The sequence below is a fragment of the Porites lutea genome, chromosome 2, assembly GCF_958299795.1.
Source record: "Porites lutea chromosome 2, jaPorLute2.1, whole genome shotgun sequence".
Classification (NCBI taxonomy): domain Eukaryota; kingdom Metazoa; phylum Cnidaria; class Anthozoa; order Scleractinia; family Poritidae; genus Porites; species Porites lutea.
In genome coordinates this window covers 36,719,207-36,743,897 of record NC_133202.1, presented here as the reverse complement: position 1 = coordinate 36,743,897, position 24,691 = coordinate 36,719,207, and the positions used below count along the sequence as shown (strand labels likewise).

Below are 24,691 nucleotides of genomic sequence, written 5' to 3'. Positions count from 1 at the left end.
AAGCTTTGTTAATTGTATATTGAACTATAATCGTATCCGGAATTATGCGGGAAGGGTTGTAAATGATAATAATTATTCATTAATAATTTACTAAACACAAAGGGACACTTTAGGTTTAAGGAAATATTGGTCATCCAAGTGCTTATCTGTAATTGCGCGTCACTGTAATAAAATGTATTACCAAGATGACAAGAGCACTGGTGTAATACGCTCTAAAGAAACTCAAGTACACTATTTGTAGCAACATTTTGTTGTTTCTTTTATTACCCTGATGCAATCAAATAAGACTTATTAATAAGATCTTAATCTTCTTTTAAGTTCTTGGCGCTAAACTGTAGCAATTCTCTTTCCTGAGTTTGAAACTAAGATAGATACAAACAAGTATACAGTCTAGCAGTAACGTACTAAATTTGAGAGCTTACAATGTTGTGGTCGTCGTAGGGACGCACTTCAAAACTGAAACCGTCGACTCCGTTCTACTACAATCATACGTGTTTTCTATCTGACCCAATACTGCAGTTCCATCACTACGACAGGGAGCTCCGCAAGCTTTAGACAAGTGGAAAATAAAAAAGGGAATAAGCAAAGGATAGTAAAATTAAGGAGTTTTAAAACTTACACAAGCTAGTGGCAGGAATTACAGCACACAAATTCAGTTAGCAAGCTGTAATTAGCCTGCATTAGATATTCTTATTTCATGGAAAAGGAAGGCGAGATGGCCATGTGTGTGTGTAAACATGTTGTTGATTAATGAATGGTAAAAGGCGTGAAATCCCTGTTACGGCCCCTGTAGGGACGTAAACTACAGTAATGACAGTCAATCTATTTTTCCTCGCCTCCTCCAAAACCGTTCAACGCCGTCCAAGCACACAGTAGAATTGATACTCATCCCAAGGCTAAACACGGTACATCTGAGGCCAAGATGGCCACCCATGAGGGAAGGTGCTCGATCCCGACGATCTTACGGAAAATTAGGCAATTCTGTGAGCAGTCTCTGACTTTGAATGATTTTTTACTGTTTTATTGTTAAGTTTATTCAATATTCTTACCAATAACAACTGAGAAATCTCTCGAGTCTGTGCCAGCCTCATTTCTAGCTCTACAAGTAAAATTTCCCGTCTTTTGTATTTTGCCGTAGACAAGTCCGACTCTAAGAGCAAGGTTTGTGAAGGACTGCAACAAAGAGATGTTAATGGGTGGTGTCCCCTCAGCTGTGCACCATACATAGTGGCTTGGTACTGTTCGAACTTCTTGGTTAACATCCTTTATTCTTGCCTTTTCTTCAAAAAAAATTTAAGGGAAAGCAAAATGACTTTCTTTTTTCTTCTTATTTCACAACAACCTTGACCCACCCTCACAAGGTGGGAAAATCGAAAAAAATAGCGGTATATGAACAATACTTCCATTCATGGTGAACAACAGCAGCTGAGTTCAACCATTTAATGTAAATAAATAATATTTCCTTGAATTATATATCTTACACAAATAATGAGAGAAAAATGAACTGCTATGTTTTTACGAGAAATCATCAACATCCAGACTAAACGGATACCAAAAGATCTTAGATGACCCTATTTTCAGTTACCAGTATTTATTCGATTAAATACCGCCCTCGAATAAACGCCGACCTCGAACAAACGCCACACCCAATCAGAACAATGCGGCGTCTATTCGAGGATAATAAGAAAAACCTCGGTACAACTTGGTAATTTACACCTTCCAGACATTTACGATTCTATCTCAGGAAAATAAGAGAGACACTGGAACCTTTAAATTACACAATATTTACAAACGATTTACAACAACTGTTGTCAATGACTTTAAAAAAGGTGATTTCGAAATAAACGCCGCCCTCGAATAAACGCCGCATAGACTAGCATTGGAAACGCTAAAAATTTAATAAACGCCGCGGCGTTTGATCGAATAAATTCGGTACATTTCATATCACTCATCAGGTGTAGTATTGAAGCCACAGTATTGAAACTCACCTTTTGATTTACTTGTAGCAAAAACACTCTTGAAATTACAAAGGGAATACTTATATCCCTTTGTTAACTTAATCAAAAGGAAGCGGCCATTCGTCCAAACAGTAAAATGTCCTCTTGTTCCCGTAAATTTTCCTAACAAGGTGCTGCTCTCGTTCTTCCCATTGTAGGCTTCAATATAAGTAGGTTTCCAAGAAGAAAGTGAATCCAACTGGAATATTGTAAAGTTCAAACGGATACTGTGGTTGGCTGGTGCTGAAATCACCCAACGACAAGATATAAGGTTCTTAGCTGATTCCGAAGTGATGACCCCATGGGTTCCATAAATGTTGAAGTCACATGGCGAGGAAATGACACCTAGAAAGAGAAATCAAATTTCGCTGTCAGATGTTAGATAGTAATTTAAATGAAGATATGATCGTTGCAATGGTAATTGCAATTTAAGCAATTTTAAATTAACCCAGAAATAGAATTAACTATTTGTCAATTGTCAATTTCTAATAGTTTTAAATATTTCATTTATTATAATAATAATAATGATCATGACATTTATATGGCGATTTAAGAGCTACATAATCTTAAAAATAACAAATATCCTAATTTACAGTATAAACTGTAGAAATAATAAACAGATTAAAAGAAAGAAAATCCCCATGGATGCAACTTAAAACCAAGCTTAAAAAGGTGCGTCTTCAGCCGAGAATTGAAAAGCGATAAACCATAACACAAACGTATAATTGCTTGTAACTCATTCCACAATAGAGGTACGTGTACTGCAAAAGACTTGCGACAATTTTTCATATTGTACTTAACAGGTTTCAGCATTCACGGAGCAGAAAAAGCGCAGTGATCTTGTAAATAACATGGCACAGCAAAGTGTAAACATTTAAATGTTCAAAAATTGATCTTGGATACAAAAATCTATATTTTATTGGGAGGCAATGAAGCTCCTGAAATTATGTGCTCGTATTTACCAACTCTCACCATGACTCGAGCGGCAGCGTTTTGCACGCTCTGTAACTATTCTATTCGGTATTTAGAGAGAACATAAAGTAAATAATCCGGTACAATTGTCAGTCTAAGCAAACAAAAGAGAGAACCAAAGTTCTGGATGTTTCATATGGCAAATACTTCCTAATTTTAACAATGTTTCTGAGATGGAAAAGGCATTGAGACATGCTTTTCTAACGTCAATGTATAGTGTCAAACACCACCCCAATGTTGCGCGCATGATCGGACGTATATACGTTGTCATTTCTCAGAGTAAGTGAGTCCAGTGTAAGACACCTTCGAAAAATTAAATGCAAAAGAAGTAGTTTAGTTTTCCTTTGTTGAGCTTCAGTTTGTTGAGAGCCATCCAAATCTCGAAATGCGACTAAGATGCAATTCTTAATCCATTCTTGAATTGGTCTCAGTAAGTTCTTGGGCGTCAACATAGGCGAATGTTGAATAAACCTATGTATCTTCAACATATAAATGGTAGCAGAGGCCGTGTTTGCGGATGATATCACCCAAAGGCGAAATGTATATCAGAAATAACAGAGGCCCCAACACCGATCCCTGAGACGAAGCACCGTCAGCGCTGACAAATCGGGTTCGATTAAGAAAAAAAAAAAAAAAAAAAAAAAAAATAGCCTTTATTTAAAGAGGGTAGCATTTAATAGCCAAAGGCTAATAAACTTGTGGCCCTCATATATTTTACGTCTCCTAATGGAGACGGGACCGCAATTTTACGTGGTCATCCGAGCCACGCGAAGGTCCAGCCGCCTGCAGGGAAAAGGAAGTACCTTCATTTCTCAGTTATTTTTAAGACCCTGAGTATTGGTCCGGCCCCGGGAATCGAACCCGCGACCTCCCGCTCTGCAGTCAAGCGCTCTACCGACTGAGCTAATCCTGCCGCGGTAATCCCGATACCGTAGATAAGACTCAAACCACGCCCCTGTGTGACTAGCGGGCACGTAACTTGGCAATAGTTCGTTGTACTTAATTTTCAGCAGAGTTACCTTTCAGCTGCAACAGGAACGAAGAAATCAAAACACCAAGCCATTTGTCCATAATGGGCATCAATCAATACATTGAGGAATGGAAAATCTGCAAGAACAAATTTTACATCAACAAGTGGTAGCCAATTTTTTAAGGCAAAAGGAAAAAACAAAGATACTGCCGCGGTCTTGACAAGCTAAAGTTTGGCGCGCAACTCCTGTTTGTTTTGCCAGAAAAAAAAGTGGCCCTGTTGCTTGTACTAAAAACAAGAAGCTTACTACACGTAACTTCTAATAAGATCCTCTTTTAGATTCTTTTTTAAGCTTGAGAAACCTTAGAGATTCAGATTTCTAAAACTCTTGACATTTTTTTTAGAGTAACACAGAATCTGTTGTCGGATCTTATAAAAGATTACCGTTGCTTGCGCGAAAAAATGAGCCCTTGTAAATTTCGAATTAGATAATCATTGTTTTTACTGTCATGGTGAACGTCAATTACATTTAAGAAAGATGGAAAGTTTCAGTTAAACGTTCAGTAAAACTTGCCTTAAACAATGGTAGATTTAATCTTCTAAGGCATTAGTTGGTGTTGTAATGCTTCAGAAATAAATTCCAGTGTAATTTTTTTTTAACTGCAATCGTATATATGTAAAAGAAAAAAAATACAAATATCCATTTATTTCCTTCATCTAGTTTAAAAGACAACCTCCCAATTTTTATTTCTTCTTTGCTTGCAGCAGAATCCTCGGCCACATCCGGTAATTTTAACAAGCTAGAGCCGCATTCGACCCACGATGTGGTCTTAAGCATTCTCGTCTTTGACTGTGAGTTACTCGTAACCAATTCTCAAAGAGTACCACCGGAATATAAATAACGAGAAACATTAAATTCATGAGCATACCTTCGATTAATGCCAGCTCAGTATCGGATTTCACTGGGTTTTTCCCGATAGAAACACATCAAAAACTCGCCATTTTTGTATGGATTTTCAGGTGCGTGGACTTTCACGGAAGGATTAAAACCATGCAAAGTTTGCAGAAATTGCGAACGGTACCACCACAGTCTTTCAAACCAAGGAATGTGATAAAAACTGGGGTTTCTGTTTTCCATTAAATTTAAGCTGAGCCCTTGAGGGGTAGAAATCGCGAAGAAAATTTCCAGAAAAAGCCTTGGAAAGCAAAGAAAAATTTCTCCGAGACTCGGCCGCCATCTTTCTTATTTTTCAAACTTGTTTCCAGTAGTCTTTGACCGTTTTGTTGTTTTTAGCTCGTGTATGCTTCATTTACAAGTGACGGCTAAAAAGGACAAAACACTAACCCCTATCTGGACGGGAAATTTTTTGTTGACCTCAATGTATGTACTGGGAATGCTAAGCAAGGAGGCTGCTGTCCATCTTTCTTAACCTGTATATTTCCTCATATTATATTCAGCCTTATTCAGTAATCGTGAATAAAGCTAAAGGCGAAAACCAATTTTCGGCTAATGAACACAAAACAGTTATTGTCCGTCATAAGAAAGCGACAGCCTTCACGGCTATTCGGGGAAGCAATAAATAGACTTTGACTGACTGAAAACCAAAAAAGTCCAGTCAAAAGTAGACGTCTCCTTACAACCTAAAGAACAAATAAAAAACCTCGCAACAAATTTCCAAGAGCAATTCATTCTAAGGTTTTATAGAACCTGTTATTCGATTTTGGAAGGGTACAACGAAAATAGGTTACCGTAATTTAATTTGAATTCTATAGTAACGTTGAATGTTTCTTTACGAACAAATGAATAAATGTTTACGTACCTGTTTACAGTTGAAAAACTTAGAACAGAGAAAAGCACTAGAATATTCTCACATTAGACAACTTATTAGTTGTTTCGAAAAAAGGTGTTACTTTTTTTGTCAAGATGAATACAGCTTGGTGACCTCTTGTAGTAGCTCTTAAGCAATTTTAAGCCTCAGTCCAGTAGGACCACTCACTTCAGGCTATTCAACTTGAAGACCATTTCTTAGGGAACCTGCCTTTTATTGTTTTTATCAATAAACCACTACATTGTTAATGGCAAGCCTCGTTTTGTGTATCGCCTCCTCAAGGTGGCCAAAATCAGGTCATTACTGCTTTTCATTTTGTTTAAAAAAGGATTATTTTGATGGCTTTCTACGCATGTTGAGTCCTTTTTTAACTCAACTGAGACTGAAGCATTTCTAGTGTGACCTTGTAGGCTATTTATTTGGCGCTCATGTGCAGAGGTTATTACGCATAGAATGATTTTTGCTTAACCCATGAAACACTATATATATAACGATAAGTTCCAAACAGATGCCTGAAAACAAAAGAAAACAGTAAAATAGGAGTGTAATACTGTGCAGTAATCTACCCTTCACGGGTTAAACAAAATCGTTCCAACATCACGGATAACAAACTAAAGCAAAGACCAATATGAAGTTTTTGCATGAAAATAAATATCAGAGACAAGCAATTAGCTTAAACAAAAGGCAATAATCGTTCCTAGAACATATAGAGGGCTATTCAGAATTTAGGGTACAACAACCTAAAATGGCGAGCAGCTTTCACGTCAACAACGACCGCATTTACTAGACCGTAGAAGTAGTTTGATATTTTCCTGTTCAGTTTAATTGTGTGACTACAATCCCAGACAAAAATAGCTGGGACAATTTAAAACAAACACTATAGAAACGTCCTTTTAAAATGACCAGCTTATTGTGGTAAACCATTTCTGCTCAACCCGTTGAATACCGTGTTTAAAACACAAACCCTGCCACTACCACATTTGCATGGTAAGGTGCGGAAAATGCGAAAGTTGTCTTTCTAATTAAATGATTTCCGTCGGTGTTTTCAAATTATACCGTGGCACAATTTGTTACTTTTATTAGAGGGGCAAAAACTACATCTTCCAGCTCCGAAAAACGTTCTTTGTGTTTGACGTTTAAAAAAAAAACCTTCGGATCAGGTTCCCAACAATTTTGACTGAGACTGTGGAATTTTTTTTTAAATAGGAGCTACCACAACTTCTTGAGACAAAATCAGAGTAAATTTGAAGGAGTTGAGATTTTACTCATCTTTAAGTTTGCTTTCAAAGGCCATTCTACATGACATTCCCCTATAGCTAAACACCCACTTAGCAGCTTCAGCACGGGGCCTGATCACAAAAACATTTGTTTTGGGAGTCTCCTGCGTAATTAGAATGAATGAATGAATGAGTTCCTTAAAACATATTCTTGAAACCTTCAAGCACTTAAATACAAATTTGAAGACTTTTCCTTTTGTTTTCCCAAGAAGGGCGGGAATATACGGCTGGTCGTTGCTAGAGCAATCCACCGTCTTTTTCTTTCCTTTTTTTAGTTCTAAAGCCTTTGATTCTCATCAGTAGGATTATGTGACAAAAGGTGCAGCGTGAAATCAAAACACAAAACCGCATCAGTTTCGGCTCCTCTACGCAGTACAACACAGCCTGCGAGCAAGTTCTCGGGACGCTCTGGCGGCGGGGCGGGAAAAGGAGGGAGAGCTTGCAACTACGTCTCCAGAATTTGAATATCTGCATCGAAAAAGACGATACGAAATGCCGATTGGCGGATATGACATTAGTAATGACGTCATTACCCTTGGCACTTGTTTGTTCACATTCACACTCGTTTCCGCTACGCGCTAATTGGCGGAAATCTGACAGCTTAGTCGACGGGGAGCCACAGGGTAATTGAGGGTGGAATTCTAGTTCCAGAGAAGTAGTTGCAAGCTGTCCCTCCTTTTCCCGCCACGCCAGAGAGCGTCCCGGAAAGCTTGCCCGCAGGCTAATGTTTTTCCATGTAATAGTCACCAGAGTGCAAAAAGTAAGCAGTCCTTCGTATCCACTCAAACGCCGGAAATTCCATTTCCTTGTATAATACTTTTTGAGTACCCTTCGCTCCTATAACTCTTTTCCGGCGCCGAATTTAAAGGAATGCCGACTTGTAACTTTAGAGTTTTCTGTATCATGAAAGAGACGGTCTTGAAGAAACGCGTTTCTGGAAAAACGGCGAAGTTTTAAAAAAGGAAATTAAAATTTACAGTTCTGAAATTAAAAGGTAACCTTGTTCAAACGCGGAGTGAGATTACTTCAAACTTGCTAAAACTTGTCTGACTTCAGTATATTTCCTCGACAAAAGCAATTACAGTATTGAAGTTACATACTGGAAATTGAAAACAATGAAATTGTCTCTGAATTTTCAAAAAATATGTATACATGGCTTGTACAAAATTTAACTTCATTCGGCTATTACTGTGTTTTATATTCGTCAGCAACTTGAAAATTTTTCTATATCAGAAATGGGCACAGAACGGTTAACAAGTGCGAAAGTCAGTTCATCTCTCCAAAATAAGGGGGAAGACAAAGCCACGATGCTTTTTAATCAATTGTTTCAAAGGTATCAGCAATTGCTTTTAAAATGGAGATAGCTTGCACTCTATCGGGATTGTCAGACGTCACCAGCGGAGATCCAAAACGAACATTGTTTTAAAACAAGTTGATATAAAACAAAATATTGCTAAATTAATGTAATTGTTCTAGAAGGCACTTAAAAAGTTGAAAATCTCATACATAAAGTTTGGCGAAAAAAATTCGCGGAAGGATCATCAAAATTTCCCCAACAAACTTCATTTACTCACAGGACCTCATAGCGTTTCATGGTTGTCATTTCTCTTTATACTATGAAACCGTCTGAAGCCAGCAATGTACCACAATACGTGATCCTTTTTTTTGTTTTATATTTTTCAGTTCCGTGTTTTGCCTGTTGCTACGTCGTCAGAGCGAAAGTGCCTTAATATCGCCACCGGTTATGAATGTGAAAATGAATTAACGCCAAAAACCAACAACTGAGCGACTCTAGGAGGGAAATAAACCAAGACACGCAAGCAAGATAAATGGTCACCTGCATACACATCTCCACCTTGGTATATTATCAACTGGAGAAATGGACAGGCCAAATGCTGCTGCAGTTACTCAGTTTTCTGTGATGAAAATTTGTATAGTATTGACATCATGTAAAAGAAACAGTTAGACTGAACTGCATTTAAAGCCTGTTTTTTGGTTAAAATACAGGATGTTAACCAATGTGAGTGCGGAAGAAGTCACTGCCCAACATTTTTCGCATTTCCAGTTAACAAAAGAAGGCTTGATAAATATCTTTAGAATACAAAGCACTAAAAAACAAAATAAACTACATGCTTGGTAATTTCATTATCAGCGTAAGGCCTTAATTTAAGTCCAAAGGCGCTCTTCGGTACCTGTAACCGCAAGGCATATTGGTATTTTAAAAGACGTACTGTACGTAATTGTACGTAATGCTATCGCAAGGCTTTCATTGTGTCAAGGACAGGACAGGTTGACGGCCACGCTACCAGAAAAGCAACTTTTGGTATTCAACGGATTGTTGAACGAAACTGAACTGACGACTGAACTGAGCTAAAGAAGGATTTTGCACACACCTTAAACCGCTGGTAAAGGTTTCTGTAACAACTGTGTTGGATTGCACGAGACTTGAGAAAAAGGAAAAGAACAGCAGCACGACCAAGTGTAAAAGTGTTTTTACTTCACTTGGAGAAAAGGCGATCCTAACACAAGAGATGAATTTAAGTGATAATCAAACAGTTGCGGGAGACAGCAGCGATTTCCAGTCGCCTTATTACAAAGAGGTGTAATGGGCACAGATCTTACGTCTGGCCCTCTACGTTTTTATCGCTTCTGTCGGTGTAGCTTGTAATAACCTTTAAGCCACAGATGCACACTATTATCAACTACTTTGTAAGAAATCTCCCCGTAGCAGATTTGGGCATCCTGCGTATTTCTTTTCCGTCAACGATCGTGAAGGAGCAAGACCCGTATCATTGGCCACTGGGGGTTTTTCTCTGTCGGTGCGTCTTTCCCTTGTCGGATTTATTTTTTGGCGTGTCGGTTTGGTCGATCACTCTCATCGCTGTTGATCGTCATAGAGCCATAGTCCGAGGAGTACTTCCCAAGCGCGGTTCCACCGTGTTCAAGTCAGCGCGTTGGATGGTCGTCTGTGTTTGGATTCTGTCGTTTCTGATCATTTCGGTGCCACAATACGTGGTCATGGGTTTCTTCGATTACAGGCCAGATTTCAACATAAGTGACTGTACTCAAAGATGGCCAAACGAAGAAGATGGAGATGAGATGCGACAAGCCTACTTCATGAGTTTGACCGTTTTCTGCTATGTCCTGCCACTGACTATTGTCGTTGGTACCTTTCATAGCATTTCGCGGAAACTTCGTGCCAGCAGCAAGTTCAACAGAACCATAAGAGAGGATTACGGCGAGATCGACGAACAAAGACATCGGGAAAGGCTAAGAGAAAGACAAAACTCCAAAGCAAAAAAGCTTCTAATTCCAGTCGTCATAGCTTTTGCTGTCACCATGCTTCCCTTGAACGTTTTTCGCCTCGTTGTTTTGTACTGGAAAGAAATTGCCCAACAAAAATATCTCTGGGTTTATTTCAATATTTGCGTTTTTTCCGTCATCATAAATTCATCGATAAACTTTTTCATTTGCTCTCTTGCAAGTGACGAGTTTCGTCAGGGTTTCAAGCGATTTTTCTCGTGGAATACGGGCGAGATTTCCTATCCTCAGAGCGTGACTGAGCCGAGAGTCCCTCGTAGCTCACTTAGCCCTCTAAGCCCCGTAGATTTAGGTAACATTAATCAAAGTTCTTTGAACGAAAGAGATGAGTAATCCGACTTTGTGAAGGAAAGGGCAGTTCTTTTCCTGAACTTCTATATAGTCCTTAAGAATTCAACTCCAGGCAAATTCGCCAACATTTCGTGAACTGAACGAGATGGAATAAGCGTGATAAAGTTTGAAGCAGCGCGGGTTCATTTTTAAGGTGACGTTTTCGCTACCGTTGCCGTAGTGGTTGCTTAAGCTCCCTAGTAAGAAAAATATTAACAGTGTATATCTAGCCGAATAATAACAATAATAACTTTATTTATATAGCGCTCATATCCTTAACGAATTTATGAAAACCGCACCAGCTGGCAACTCAAGGTCACCCAGCCTAACTTGACTTAAACAAAGTAAATAGTGTAAGGAACTCAGCTCTTATTCATAAGCCTTCTAAGGTGACTCTCTCTTTGGTTCCTGATTAGCAAAGAAATATTCAAGTCCATCAAAAATACATCGAGGCTCTACATGACAGAGGTAGCTCGGGACTTAAGATAGCCCTAAGCAGTATTTAAGGCCACATCACCCCCCTGACCTGACACGGCCTCGCAGCCGAGTACTTTGGTGAGGGGAATCCTTTTATTGGCCAATCGGCCTGAAACATGTAAAGAATTTGCCATGACAAACTTAAAGCAGACACATGATCAGTGAACTGATTCTCCAGAGACACTAACTGACCATACCACGCTTTTGCAACACCCTCTCCCCCGCAGGGATTGACATGGAGGCCCCTTTCCACCCCACGGCAAGTTAGCTCAGGGATTGAGCTTGACGATGAGACAAACCAAGACAGCAAGCCCAACATGAAAATTCTCACCGCAGTCACCAGTTCCTGTGCGAATATCCTGGACCTTTTCGAGGCACAATTTCAAAAATTCTTCTAGATATATATATAGCAACCCCTATTCTAAAATAGAGAATCACTGCTAGTGTTGACAGCAAAAGCTGGATTAAGATTTTGAATAAACAATGCTTCTTTTACTTTACAGTTTTAATTACAACGATAATCATATTTAGCATAAGTTACTCAGGTGATTTTAAAATTCGCCCGCTTTGATTGGTCGAGGATTGCGTCATATGTCACATCTGATTCGTCTATGTCAACATTAGCTAGACACGCCCGAGTGGATTATCAAATAACTATCGATGCGCACGTAAGAAATTTCAGTGTTTGAATCGAGGGACTTATTTTGAGTTGCCTGTAGACATCAAACTGAAATAATTTTAGTTAAAATGCGCATTCACATTCAAAGTGAACCTCGGCTGGCCACTCGTTTCTCACACAGTTTAGACGAACCGTCGAGAAATGTTAGCGACCTGATTTCCGTAGTTCGGGTAGCTGCTGATGCAGTGGACGAGGCTACAAACATTCTTCAACGTATGCGTGATCTGGCGCTGCAAGCATCTAACGTGAACAACGCTCATTCTGTTCGAGCTGCAATTCAAGAGGAGTTCACTGCTCTTTGTAGTGAGCTTAACCGTATCGCGGAAACCACGTCTTTCGGTGGTAAGACGCTCCTGAACGGTTCCTTCGGAAGCCAGTCATTCCAAATCGGCGAGAGTTCCGATGAGACAGTGGTGATAACTCTAGGAAACATACGCGCTGATTCGGTGGAACTGGGTGGAAAGAAGTACGTTGCGGAGAACGCTGTGTCGCCGGATTGGGTTGTGACAACTAGTACCAACTTATCGCTCCACTACATCAACAAGCATGGTGAAGCGACATCGATTACCCTCCAAACTAAACAAGGTGATCACCTTGAAAACGTCGCAACATACATCACTGCTCAACCTGATGATGTGCAAGCATTTGTTGGCGAAGACGGAAAGCTGCAGATATTCGCCTCTACACATAAAGTAAAAGGCGAAATCACTATTGGCGGTAATCTGGGAACTGAAATCGGCTTTGGTGCAGCGAGGGACGTCACCATTGAAGACTCTGATTTGACTTCTACGGGTGGCGCTCAACAAGCGATGGCCGTTATTGATGACGGCGCACTTGAAGCCGTAGATTGCCAACGAGCTGCTTTAGGTGCACTGAGACAGCGACAACCTTTGGTCCATGTGATTAACAGTCTAGGGAGCATAGACAAGCAGGTAGCTACGGCTGAAGATCGGATCGCGGACATCGCTGCGGCGAGAGAATCGACTGATTTGACGAAGTCGCAGATGTTGGCGCGAGCGGCAGCTATGGTTCTGGCGCAAGCGAGACAGTCGCCGTCTTCAGTTCTTAGCTTATTACACTGAGTGATACAACGACATCCTCTACTGAATTAAAAGGAGAGTTTAAAGCACAAGATTTTACAAATTAGTGACAAGGAAAAACTGAGCGACACAATTTCGGTACAAAATTATCAATTAGAAGGTTAAAATGTTTGTTTGTAGTATCAGCAGAGCGTTTTCATAGTGGTGTTGTTTCTAAATGACAGGAAATTCTTTTGCATACACCTACTAAGACTAAATAACTCATGTTTCTAAAAAAGGCGAGCAAAGTCATCGTTCGAGAATGCCCAGATGGCCGCAGTAATTTAACAATTCTCGGAAAATGATGAAAGTTTCTAGACGATAAACATATTCAGTGGATGAAGCGGATGTTTTTCCAACAATATGGATGCGGAAGTAGAGCTTGTTTTCGTCAGAGAAGGTACAGCCGTGATAATCATTTTTTCAATTGCTTAAAATAACGTGACTATAAACCGGCTTAAGTGTGCAGGGAAGAAGTTTGACGAGACGAAATATATCAGATGATGAAAAACGAGGTAACCGAAGTCAACAATTAGGTGCGAAAACGTCTGTCTCCAGTGACCTTCCGTGTTAAAGATATCTTCAATTCTATGAACCCTAAGTGGTGACAAGGGTTTTTTTCTTTTTTACTAGAATGTGACTAGTTACTTTTTGACCAGTTGCTCTTTTGCCATATTGTTCAACCATCTAAAACATATTTTTCATTTTGAAATTCAAGTTGAAGATAAAGGTATTTAAGTTGTTGTTTAAAGATTGTTGACAATTGTTTCTTAGTCGATTGATGATTGGGGTATGTGTCAGATTGCAAAGTAGAATAGAAGATCGATACCAAGCTAAGATTCTTTACATATCCCAGGTTTGCGCAAAGCTTGTGGCTCGTCTAAGCTAAGGTACTTATTAAACCTCGACCTTAGCAGATAAACAAAAAATAAGCAGAAACGAAAACAAAACAGATGAACAGGAAGGTATGGTCTGTTTGCCCTCTTTCACATGACAAGGGGGTGATTTTTCCGCTAAATAGGCGGCTTATCTAAGAAAATCCCTAAAAATGGCCAAAAATCTTTCCGGAATGTCTCCGAAATGTTTCTACAAGTCACCGGTTTCACCTCCAAAACTACATAAACACTCCTAAAAGTCTTCAAAAGATAATCTCGTATTTTAAAACGAGGATTCGTAATTTACAGTACAGACCGAAAAAACGAGGCTAATAAGATGTTTATTATATGGCTTCTTCCTGTTTGGGGGACCGGAAACAAGTGCAGGACGCACGACTTGACAGTCATTTGACAGGTGTCAAAAAAGAAAGTTTTTATTGGCGCACAAAAACAATAGCACATAACAAAGGCTTTCCTAGAAAGTAAAAACAAATTCGCCATGTTAAAAAAGTTTATTCGGTCAAAACTAAGAGCACTGTAAGTTTTAGCTCTTTAATGTAACGCTGGAGTATTTTGGAAACCGGACACTGTGTGTGTCTAGAAGTCGTTTCCATCTTTCCTCCGTTTGTCCTTGTGAAAAAACACTGCAAAAGGCATAGAAGCTTTTCAAGGTAAGTTTGTTGTCATTGACAAAGGATTCGCTCCTTAATTGTTTTTGGGAAAACCTCTCTTTCTGCCAGTTCATTCTCGTCTTCAGTTGTGATTTCTCGGTAAGGTTACGATTCAGTTTCTACAACAGCTTCGTTCTCATTAAAACAAAGCTAGGTTAAAATTTGGAAAGCCAAAGTCAACATCCCAGTCCTTAGGGTTTACATACATATTTCAAAGTTTATTCGGTGGAAACTAAGAGTACTGCAAGTATTCACTCGTTAATGTGACGCTGGAGTCTTTTGAAAACTGGACATTATTGAAAAAAGGCTCGAACTCGCTTCTATCTTTCTTTCGTTGGTCTTTGGAAAAACACTGCAAATGGCAAACAAGCTTGTCAAGATGATCGGCTGCAGGTATGTTTGTTATCATATTTGTTGCGGGAATTACTCAAATTCTCTTAGGCAAAACATCTCGAATCTCTGCCAGTCGATTTTTGTCTTTTTAACTGTGTACTACGATAAAATTTTCAAACACTGACTAGAATCCTCTTCGATAAGATTACGAGTTAGTTTCTTCATCGCCTTCGTTCACAAATAAACACAGTTTAAAATGTTGAAGGCCAAAGTCAACATCCAAATCCTCAAGGTTTACAGGCGTCTTATAACTTTATTTAAACATTTTTTCCCAGGCAAAGAGATTTAGAGCTCCGAAATGAGCATTTTCTTCAAAACTTTTGGTCGGTTTAGCAAGTTACGGACCGCAAATTGACCAATCGCATGGCCAAAACAGACTCAGCCATATAATAAGGTGAGTTATTTAGAGCATCAATTTTGACCTTACAGAGATGTAAGAAATGCTGAATTAATGATAAAATCGCCCGCTCAGCACTACCTTAATGCTTTGGCTCGCTTGTGAGGAAACGTTTTCAAGTTTCAGGCTTAGTCTTGTGACAAGAACCGTAAAATCTTGAAAATATTCCACAAAATCTCTAAAAATCCTAAAAAAATCCGGATTTTGCAGCAAAGCCTAAATCCACAAGTCGTTGAAGCTTTTAATCTCGTTATGGTGCATGGGACTGGTAAAGGATAACAAATACATGTTTGTATGGGTGGAAAATCAGAACTTAAACGTCTTGCCACCTTATACAGGGATGTGATATCAGGTTCAATGTTACACGGGTGCTCTTGTCACGCGATAAAATCACCCGGTGTGTAAACGTTTCTTAAGGTACCGTCAAAAGGAAGATAAAATCCAAAATCCTACTGGCAGGGCAGAATGCAGATCCCAGAAACATGATGGTGTTTCCTTCCGAATGTTAAAACATCACAGACATCACCCCTGACAAGCTTACTAAAACGATAAATTGTGCGACCGTTGTCATGCTGCCCCTCGACGTTTCTTCCTTCTCAAAGTAGTCGAAAGGACACGATTCTATCCCGTACTTAGATTTGCCGACACTCCAACGTTTGCACTGGCCGACATCCTTCGTGTACAGGTCACTTTGGAATGAGCCGTGCTTGTTGTATCCTCGACCATAGTCAAACGACTTGCAGCTAAAACGAAGAGTAGAAAATCTCAGAAAAACCTTAGAAACGCAATTTACCTTATTAAGATTGCTGAATACCAAGGAAGGGGTGTCTCGCGTACCCGCTTCGGAGCTGTCCTTCCACCTAAGACTCTTAGCTGAAATTCAGGCTCACAGTCTGTTTGGACTTGTAAAAAAACCTATCTATATTTGGGTAACACAATAGATGGTTAACCAGAAGTTAGCTATCTCAATATATCAACTATTTGACAAAAAACTGTATTTTTTTCCATGACTTTTGGGGTCGGAATAAGCCCTTGAAAGCTTCAAGTCAAAAGCTTTGTTTTGTTTTGTTTGTTGTTCTTATTTGCTTGTTTGTTTGCATGCTCTTTCCAGATGGAATATCATACTGGGGCCCTATTTCAGCCACTCAAGATCAAAATTTGAACAAGGTTGTCGAACTGAAAATATCCGGAACACTTGGCTCTTCCTCAGAAGCTTTAAACGACGTTTTCCAAAACGTCTACATTGATGTGGTCTTACCTTGCCATATTCCGTATTTTACCTTACTGTGACAAAAATATGTAAGGCAAATATTTTCAAGATTTAGATAAAAAGAAATTAACCACCCAAGCACAATTAATGCATAAAACTGATCAGCTTAGGTCATAGCTTGCGAACCGCAGACGTATTTCCGGTCGTCGCTTCTCTCCCTCTGAAAAATAACGTTCACGGAAATCGTTTTGCCGCTCGGGTTCGCAGGCGTTATTTTTCGGAGGGAGAGAAGCGACAAACGGAAATAAGTCTGCGGTTCGCAAGCTACTAAGGTCAAAGAAAAAAGTAAAAAAGTAATAATAGTTTCAGGAGAGAAAAAGGCGCGCATTGTTTAGTCCAAGAACTTTTAAAGTTGCCTCTACACAAACTGTTCTAGCCAGTTTTGACCACGTCAATTTCGCTGATGGAAAAACCAGCAAAAATAGCCAAGCAGCAAAGCATGGAAGTTGTTGAAATATTAACATAATTCATACTTAAGTTATCATGACCTCTTTGATTTATTAGGCTCTTTGATGACAAAAAAATTTAATGCGGAAAAGTAAGTATCAAAAAATTACTTGGAATCCTTGTTGCACTTCTCAAAACAGGAAAACAAAGTTAGGTTGCTCTCAAAGGAGATATATCCATCAAATTTCAGACAGCTGTTAGGGTAGACTGAGTATTTCTTCGGCTCTAAAAAATAACACAACAATACCAACACTTAAGTCGCGCGCAGATACTACTAAAGGAAGTGGATCTAGCAAAACAGCAACTCGGCCCGTGTACCACACTTTTTCCTCTTTGCTTTGCCGTTTCTACATGACTACGATGTAAAATTGTACTATTTCTGGACGTGGATACGGAATTCAACTCCAGGAGTTATCGCGGGCCAAGTGGGCGAGTTGGAATAATCACGATGAAGTTTCAAAGATACAATTGCTCACATTTTTGGTGATGTTTTTACCCTTGTCGCTGTCGTTATTACACAAGCTTCCTCTTAACTTCACGACGGGGCAGTATTCCAAATTGAGCTGAAATACAACTGCTATAGGCTAATCAAATTGAAATTTCTCAGATAACAAATACTAACATTATAACATTATCATCATCATCATCATCATCATCAACATCATCATCATCAACAATAACGACATCGTCATCATCATCAACATAATCATAATCATCATCATCATTATCATCACAATTATCATCAATATTAAATGGAATTTTATCATCACTTACTTTTACATTCCTTTCCTTCCCATCCCTCTGGACAAACACACTGGAAAGAGTCACGGACTAGTTCACACTGACTATTATGATGACAGGGACTTGAAACACACTCGTGCTCATCTAAGATAAATGCATAAATCCGTTAAAGCAGACGGAGGTATTGTGCACTGTCATTAATTTATTATGGCGTACTTGGGCAATAAGGTAATGGTAGTGTCGACTATCGTTCAAAATCACTGCTCGAATCTGGCATAGCGTTCACACTCAGGGTGCCTAAGTACGGAATTAACTCGTTGGACATTACTGTGAAAAAACGGCCGTTTTTCAAGTACCCACCCAAGAATTCCTGCCTCGCAACCAGAAACAGTACTCTTTCGATGAAATTTTTGCGCGCAAAGGAAGGCGGGAAAGAGAAAACGTATGAGAATTCCTTCTCTCTCCATCCCATGGCCCCTTGCGCTTCGTCACCAGTCATTTGCGTAACACTCGCGTCTTGCTTTTGTCTCTGTGCGAAAAAAGAAGCGCCTGAGGTGGAGGCAGTCGGGCACGGTGCCAGGTGCCCGAGTACAAGGTAGGCACCGGGTCCCTGTGTGCAGGAATTTAATCCTGTGCAGAGTACGAAGGCGCGAGGAAAAGTCTTGGGTCAACCACTTCACTCGTTACTCCGTCCCTACGTCATGGAGGATGTCAAAAGGTATGTTTAGTTGAAAAGGCGTGAGGCAAAGAGTTACCTAGCCTACGTCGCAGACGTAATTTAACCTCGGTAAGTAACGTCTGCGAAGTAGTGCCGAAATCCTTGTTCTGGGCCCCCTAACGGACTCAACGAATTACCGGAAGTGCACTTCGAATTCCGTTTCAACCTGATTGGCAAACTGACAATGGCTTTTTTAAAAGGCCAATCATGGTGTGTACTCAAATCCTGGTACACAGGTTGGGGCCTAGAACAAGGATTTCCTGGCTGTTCTGCAGACGGCTTTCACCAGAGTTTAGTTTCGTCTGTGGCGTAGGCTAAGAGTTACATATTTTAACAAAACGTACAGGTGGTGACGGTTGTTGTATTAGACATGTCTCCTGGCTTATTTCCAGCTGAGGCAACCACCCAGATCGTGTAATTTGTACTGGGCTGTAAACTGGTGAGTATTGCCTTTTTCTCGTTGTGTAGGTCAGTTGGAAATCTCTTGTATTGCTCTTGACTCTGACAAAAGACAACAACCGCTCATTAAGTATGCAACAGGGACTTGTGCATCTTCGGCATTGAAGTGGCTATACAACGCATCTTTATGCATTGCACTGCACACATTGCAAAGTTTTTTTGTTTACAGCGCTTTCCAGCTTATTTACAGGAACTCCACTCAAATGATTGGAAACAAATAAATCAGCCACAACAGGACTTTAAAACTCCAACTTGCACGAGGCAACCAGTTGGCTATTTTCTTGGTTTACAACCACGTGACAAGGCGACCATGCTGGGGGTCAATGCAATGGAATTTTTCTGGAACAATTTACATGAAAAAAGAGTTTAGTTCGCAAAGGAGAGAAATGCTTTTGTTCTTGACCACCACTATGACCGCCATGGTCGACGTCACGTGCAAACCATCAATTTACAAGTGTTCCCATTCGATATAAAATTGTCACTTCTTGTCATATTTCTGTATTTGGTTTGGTTTTCGTTATACTTTTTCTTCTGGGAATTGCGAAAAATTGTACTCGTGAAAATTTTACAATTTTGTTCCTAAAGCCCAAGAGTCATGTTAAAATTTTAATATAGTCATATATCGAACGTGGCCGATTCAGGAAAACCGAGAAACAATCTAGCGAGCGAGTCTCGAACCCGGGACGACCGGATTACGAGCCCCACTCGGCCCCGCTGCCTGCTTTCTGGTTACAAGGTAACGTTCGGACTTCGGACATATTTTAGTTTAAACTTGTTTAAACAATCAAACTCTGCGTGATAAAAAGTGAGTAAATCGCTAGGAAGGTAAAAATAATAATTCAACGGCTGAGGCAAAACAAACGTAATTTAACTCAGAAAAACTGAGATCGATCAAAGCTACATTCAGGCCTGAGACAAAGATCGAAGTGCTTGCAACTTAAAGGCAGACCCTTCACAACTTACCCCGCCCTAGTAAGGTGCTTTTAAGAAAGGCATCGCTCACACTTAAAATTTTCTCATTATTGATGTCTAAATCCTTACTAATGTTAGTCTGTTCATGAATTCTCTTTACAGTCAGTCTACTTACATCACGTGCTTTATAGTACACAGTATAGGCCTCAATTGTCCCTTTAGTCTGTCTGGGTGCACTCCAAGTGACTTCAACAGATTTTGATGACAAAGCCCGGGCTTTAACCGCAGTAGGCGCTAAATAAAACAAGAATAGGATTTAGATATGAATTGGAATTTTTGACGTTTTAAGGATTTTTTGAGTTTTAAGTTAAACAGTTTCCAGTGAAGGGTTATTCGTAGCTGATCCGCGCGGGGGCGAGATGTAGCGAATCCTGTATTCTGATTGGCTACACGAGCGGGCAAGGTGAGCCCATCCTGTCCGTTCGGAATCCCGCAAGAAAAAAATTCTCTCTTTGGCCATATAATAAATCCTTATTTACTAAGCTTGTTCGGTCAAGGTGACTGGTTATTAGCCTCTTAATTTTTTTGTGTTTTTATTGGCCTCGACTTTGCCTCGGTTCATTCAAACGCAAAAAAGACCTTGGCCAAAATCCAGCCATCGGTCAGTAACGCATATATCTTGACAAGGGAATGATTAGCATTATCCAATGAAGTAAAAGTTGTTGGCAATTAACAATTTTTTTTTCCGCCCCAGGTATATGTTACAGGTCAAAATTAAATTCAAGTTAATTTTTTTCACCCTACGTTGATTCTTCATTTCCTTTGTCTCCAAGCCCTAATTCTTAAATAATTAGGGTTAGGAGACAATGGAAATAGAGAATCAATCAAGGTTAAAAAATTTTAACCTGAATTTAATTTTGACCCATAAACACAGATTTAAAATAATATAACTATTGCATTATTGTGTTGTTATAATGAATGTTGTTAGTGAAGCTGTAGCTCTCAACAAAACCTTGTGGGGTTATCTGGAAGAGCCCCTACTATATAATATTCTGTTTTTTCTGATATTAATAACAATCACTTAACAAGGGTTGAACAGCTGTTACAAGGGTATACTGTGCATGTTTTGGTACTGTGCAGACATGTGTTATTGAGCTCTGCACTAGTAGTGACTCGAAAGTCATATTCAAATCCCAGTACAACCTAATATATTTTATATAAGCTTAAATAACTTTTGTTGACCTGATAATTTAATATAATACCATTAGTGTGTCTTTTGTTTTAAATAGACACTGCCCATGTAGACAATATAGCCTTTGCTATTTGTGGGCAGTGAGAAAATAAAATTATAAATATCTGAATAAACCAATAAATTGAATGAATGAAATGAATGAATAAACAAAAAAGACCTCCTCCCTTCACCAGAGGTTTTTCATTTTTATTGGAGCTAGAATGGAACCCCACCATACGACCACCCAACTCACCCCTCTATTATGACCACTTTTTTTTTGTGGCCCAAACAAAAGCCCACACATTCTCTCATTTCAAAACCTTATTAATCCGATCACCCCATTATTGCAACCAAAGGCCACCTTTTGGAGTCCTCAGTGCTTATTTCCTTGTATAAAATTACCCTGTTAATAAGACTGATGCTGGTGAAAGAGGGGTTAGTAAGGATGAAATCAATGAACCTCCAGCAAATTTCATGCTTCGTATAGGGAGGCAATATCTAGCTTGCATGATGTTTCAAATTCTCTAGACAAACTGCTACAAACAAAGCTCACAGACATTTTCAAAACTATTTCAACTTTCTAAAGTGTAACATGTTGTAAGCTACAATAGAGAGAACAGCTCCTCAGGACATTTCACAAGGGGCCACATCCTGTTAAGGAAGTGAATGACATCATTGTTGTTTCGCATTACATATTGTACTTGGTTTTGTTTAGTTCATACATTGTTTAGTTGCAATAAATTGCGCTTGTAACATTTACTGCCTGCAAAAAAGTATTCATGTGCAGTACATGTTGAAAGTTTGTTGTACCATCATATGACCCTACCTCGTTAATACAACCACCACATTAATACGACCAAATTTCTATGGCCTGAAGGTGGTCGTATTAACAGGGTTCCAGTGCACTGGAATAAAACTGGTAAGTCTTTAATGTTTCAGTTTCACTTACGTCCTGGCGGGAAGGTGAAATTTTGCCACGCGTTTTCAAGGCAGCTACTTGTTTCATTGGTCCGACAGGCTCCTACTTTGTAACTGACCAATTCAAATTCCAATCTGATTCCAACAGAAGTCTTGTATCCTGGATTAAAACTATGACAGGAGAGCTGGGGTTTACTGTTATCAAAAATGCAGTAGCTGCATCTTTGGTTGATGCAAAACGGTACTGTTGGAGAAACAGAGGTTGTATCGTGGCCCTTCAAGCCAGGCGTGTCAATATAACGTCTAATGTGGATGGTACTGTAATTAGCATCCGACTGGTAATCCCAGGAAATAATAAGAAAGTCGCTGCCATTTACAGCTTCTGCTCTGACGTTCAAGGGGGTATGAAGACCTGCCATAAAGAATGATTTAGGTTTGGATTAAACTCCGGGGGGGTACTCCTGGGAATTCTTGGTGGGGGTGTACGTGTGCCGCCTGGTTCTCCAAATCCTGACCCTATTTCAGACCAAAAAATGTAATTTTCCACACCCGTTTTCAGACCAGACCTCAAAAATCCATACCCGTTTTCAAACCTGGCCTTTAGGCTGAAATTTTGCTATCATTACTTAGATTAGAGTGTAAACAAAAAAATTTTCAGGTCCATATTGAATTCACATATTTCTCTTTCTTACTTACTCATTTGGAGTTGAAACAATAAATACGTTCATACACTCCCCTAGTTCCCTCAAAAACTATACCCAATTCCAGACCCAAATGGGCACTGGGCAATGGGCAATTAAGCAGACCAAAACGGCACAAAAACCCTACCAGATCAGGGGCACTCAACCAGTGCCGTAGCCAGACCAAACGGCCAACCGAGGCAGGCGGGAGTTGCTAGGGGGGTTCGGGGGCATGCCCCCCCTCCCCCCCGAGAAATTTTGAACTTTAGTCTCTCGGAAATGCGATTTGCAGCGTTTTCTGGGCCTTTCGGTAACTTTTTTTCGAGTTAATTTAAGTGGAATTTAAAAAGCAATAATCAGAAACAAGCTACATAATCTGGGTGACCGTTAACCTCGCCAATGGTTTTGATCAGTATTTGTTCAAAAAAAATTTGAGTTAACGTACGTAGCCCCTTGAGATCGATGATATGGTAATTTTTTCATAGTATATTGACTGAATTGCTGAATTCTTTGTAATATCATGATGCGTTAAAAATATCCGATGATCGCTTATGTAAAATAAAAATGATCGGCGAAATTCGTCAAAATTTTACCGAGGCGAGTGCCTCGGTTGGCCTCATACTAGCTACGGCGCTGCACTCAACGACAATTTTTGGAAAATATCTGTGCGCAAAATGATTTAGGATCTAGAATTTTCGGAACATTTGTTGTTAAATTTAATGATCCATCAATCAAATGCGTCTATTCGTTTGTTAAATTACATAAACATGAAATGACTGCGTATTTGAATAAATTAATACGCATAGATGGAACTCGCTTTGCTTTCAAATTTCGTAATTTGAAGAATCAGTGTAAGTCTGAATGAACGGGCAGAATTTCGATTAAAAGTGCCACCAAGAAAGCGTTACAAGAAGACATTACACGGACACAGATCTACAGGCGCCGTTCCGTATAAAACGGTGTCGAGGCGATGGATCGAAATGAAAATACATTGATGCATAAATTTTTATTTGAAAAAAAAAATTGCATAACGCTCAAAGATGACTAAAACACCAAATTAAAGAAAAGACGGTGAAAGAAATAATACAAGCTAGTAGAGATAAGGAGTGAAAACATATTCATAAAGTAATAATTTAACTTTAAACTGTGTGAACAACAACTGCAGGGAACGCTGCAGTGTCTTCCGATGTTTGGTTTTTTAAGTGAAGAGCCTTTCTTGATAAAGATTATTTGTTTTATAGAAATTCAATACGTCGAGATTTCGGGAGCGTTTATGATAAGTCCCTATAATAAGTTTCAAAAAACCCTTAGCGCCGGCACAGCTGGATGCAGATGAGCTATCGGCAATACCTTAATGGCTGGTAGATCGATGAAGATTCTGTTTCAGCTGGAACAATTAAGTAATCGAATCAAATCGAAAGAGAGAAACAAATCATCTGGCTTACCTATTGTCAAATGAGGCAGGTAAAGGAAAACGGCAATTGCAGGAAATACAGCGAACGGAAGGCAACGGTGAGAATCTGCAGCCATCACTGTTTACAAAAAGCATCTGGTACAAAAATCAATGTAAATTACCATGCGGTATTTAACATATCCACCAGGGCGGATAAAGGTTGGGAGGTGAAACGAGCGTGTAACCAAATGTTGAATATATAATCAGTTCTCTGTAGCTTTAATTCTTCACTCCATTAAAGCATATTTCTTCACATGTTCATATTTTAGAATTCTGTACTCTGTTCTACACTTAAAGGATTCATCGACATTAATCCGCGTAAAAATTCGATGATCTACACTCAATCCACACACTCGATCAGCTCCACGACTCCGAACGACTACACAGTTCTAAGACTCTCATGCAGAGCTCAGTTTTCAGATCACGTGACGAGTTTTCCCGCCACAATGACGCAATAATTTCTAACACACTCCCCGCCTTGATTGACACAGGTCAATCAACAACGAAACGAATAAAATAACAAATGAAAGAAAAAGAGTTGCTGTTCTTTGACTTAATGTTAATGTTCACTAACATGTTCCTGTTCAGCATTTCC

General features: G+C 39.4%; 2 protein-coding genes and 1 pseudogene across 2 annotated transcripts; 2 read left to right on the top strand and 1 right to left on the bottom strand.

The window, feature by feature from the left end:
• Nucleotides 1-9,420: 9,420 nt before the first annotated feature.
• LOC140926127 (substance-P receptor-like) lies at nucleotides 9,421-10,699 on the top strand (annotated as a pseudogene).
• Nucleotides 10,700-11,920: 1,221 nt separating this feature from the next.
• LOC140926126 (flagellin B-like) lies at nucleotides 11,921-12,934 on the top strand. Its single transcript, XM_073375919.1, has one exon. It carries the CDS (start codon nucleotides 11,921-11,923, stop codon nucleotides 12,932-12,934), a length of 1,014 nt encoding a protein of 337 aa, XP_073232020.1.
• Nucleotides 12,935-15,490: 2,556 nt separating this feature from the next.
• Nucleotides 15,491-24,204, bottom strand: LOC140928514 (uncharacterized). The gene is made up of 7 exons (XM_073378273.1): nucleotides 24,089-24,204; nucleotides 21,995-22,375; nucleotides 19,990-20,108; nucleotides 18,788-18,944; nucleotides 17,759-17,869; nucleotides 17,095-17,209; nucleotides 15,491-16,010 (listed from the first exon to the last, which is right to left on the bottom strand). The coding sequence occupies exons 1-7, from the start codon at nucleotides 24,171-24,173 to the stop codon at nucleotides 15,773-15,775; spliced, it is 1,206 nt and encodes a 401-aa protein (XP_073234374.1). The 5' UTR covers nucleotides 24,174-24,204; the 3' UTR covers nucleotides 15,491-15,772.
• Between the last annotated feature and the right edge of the window lie 487 nt (nucleotides 24,205-24,691).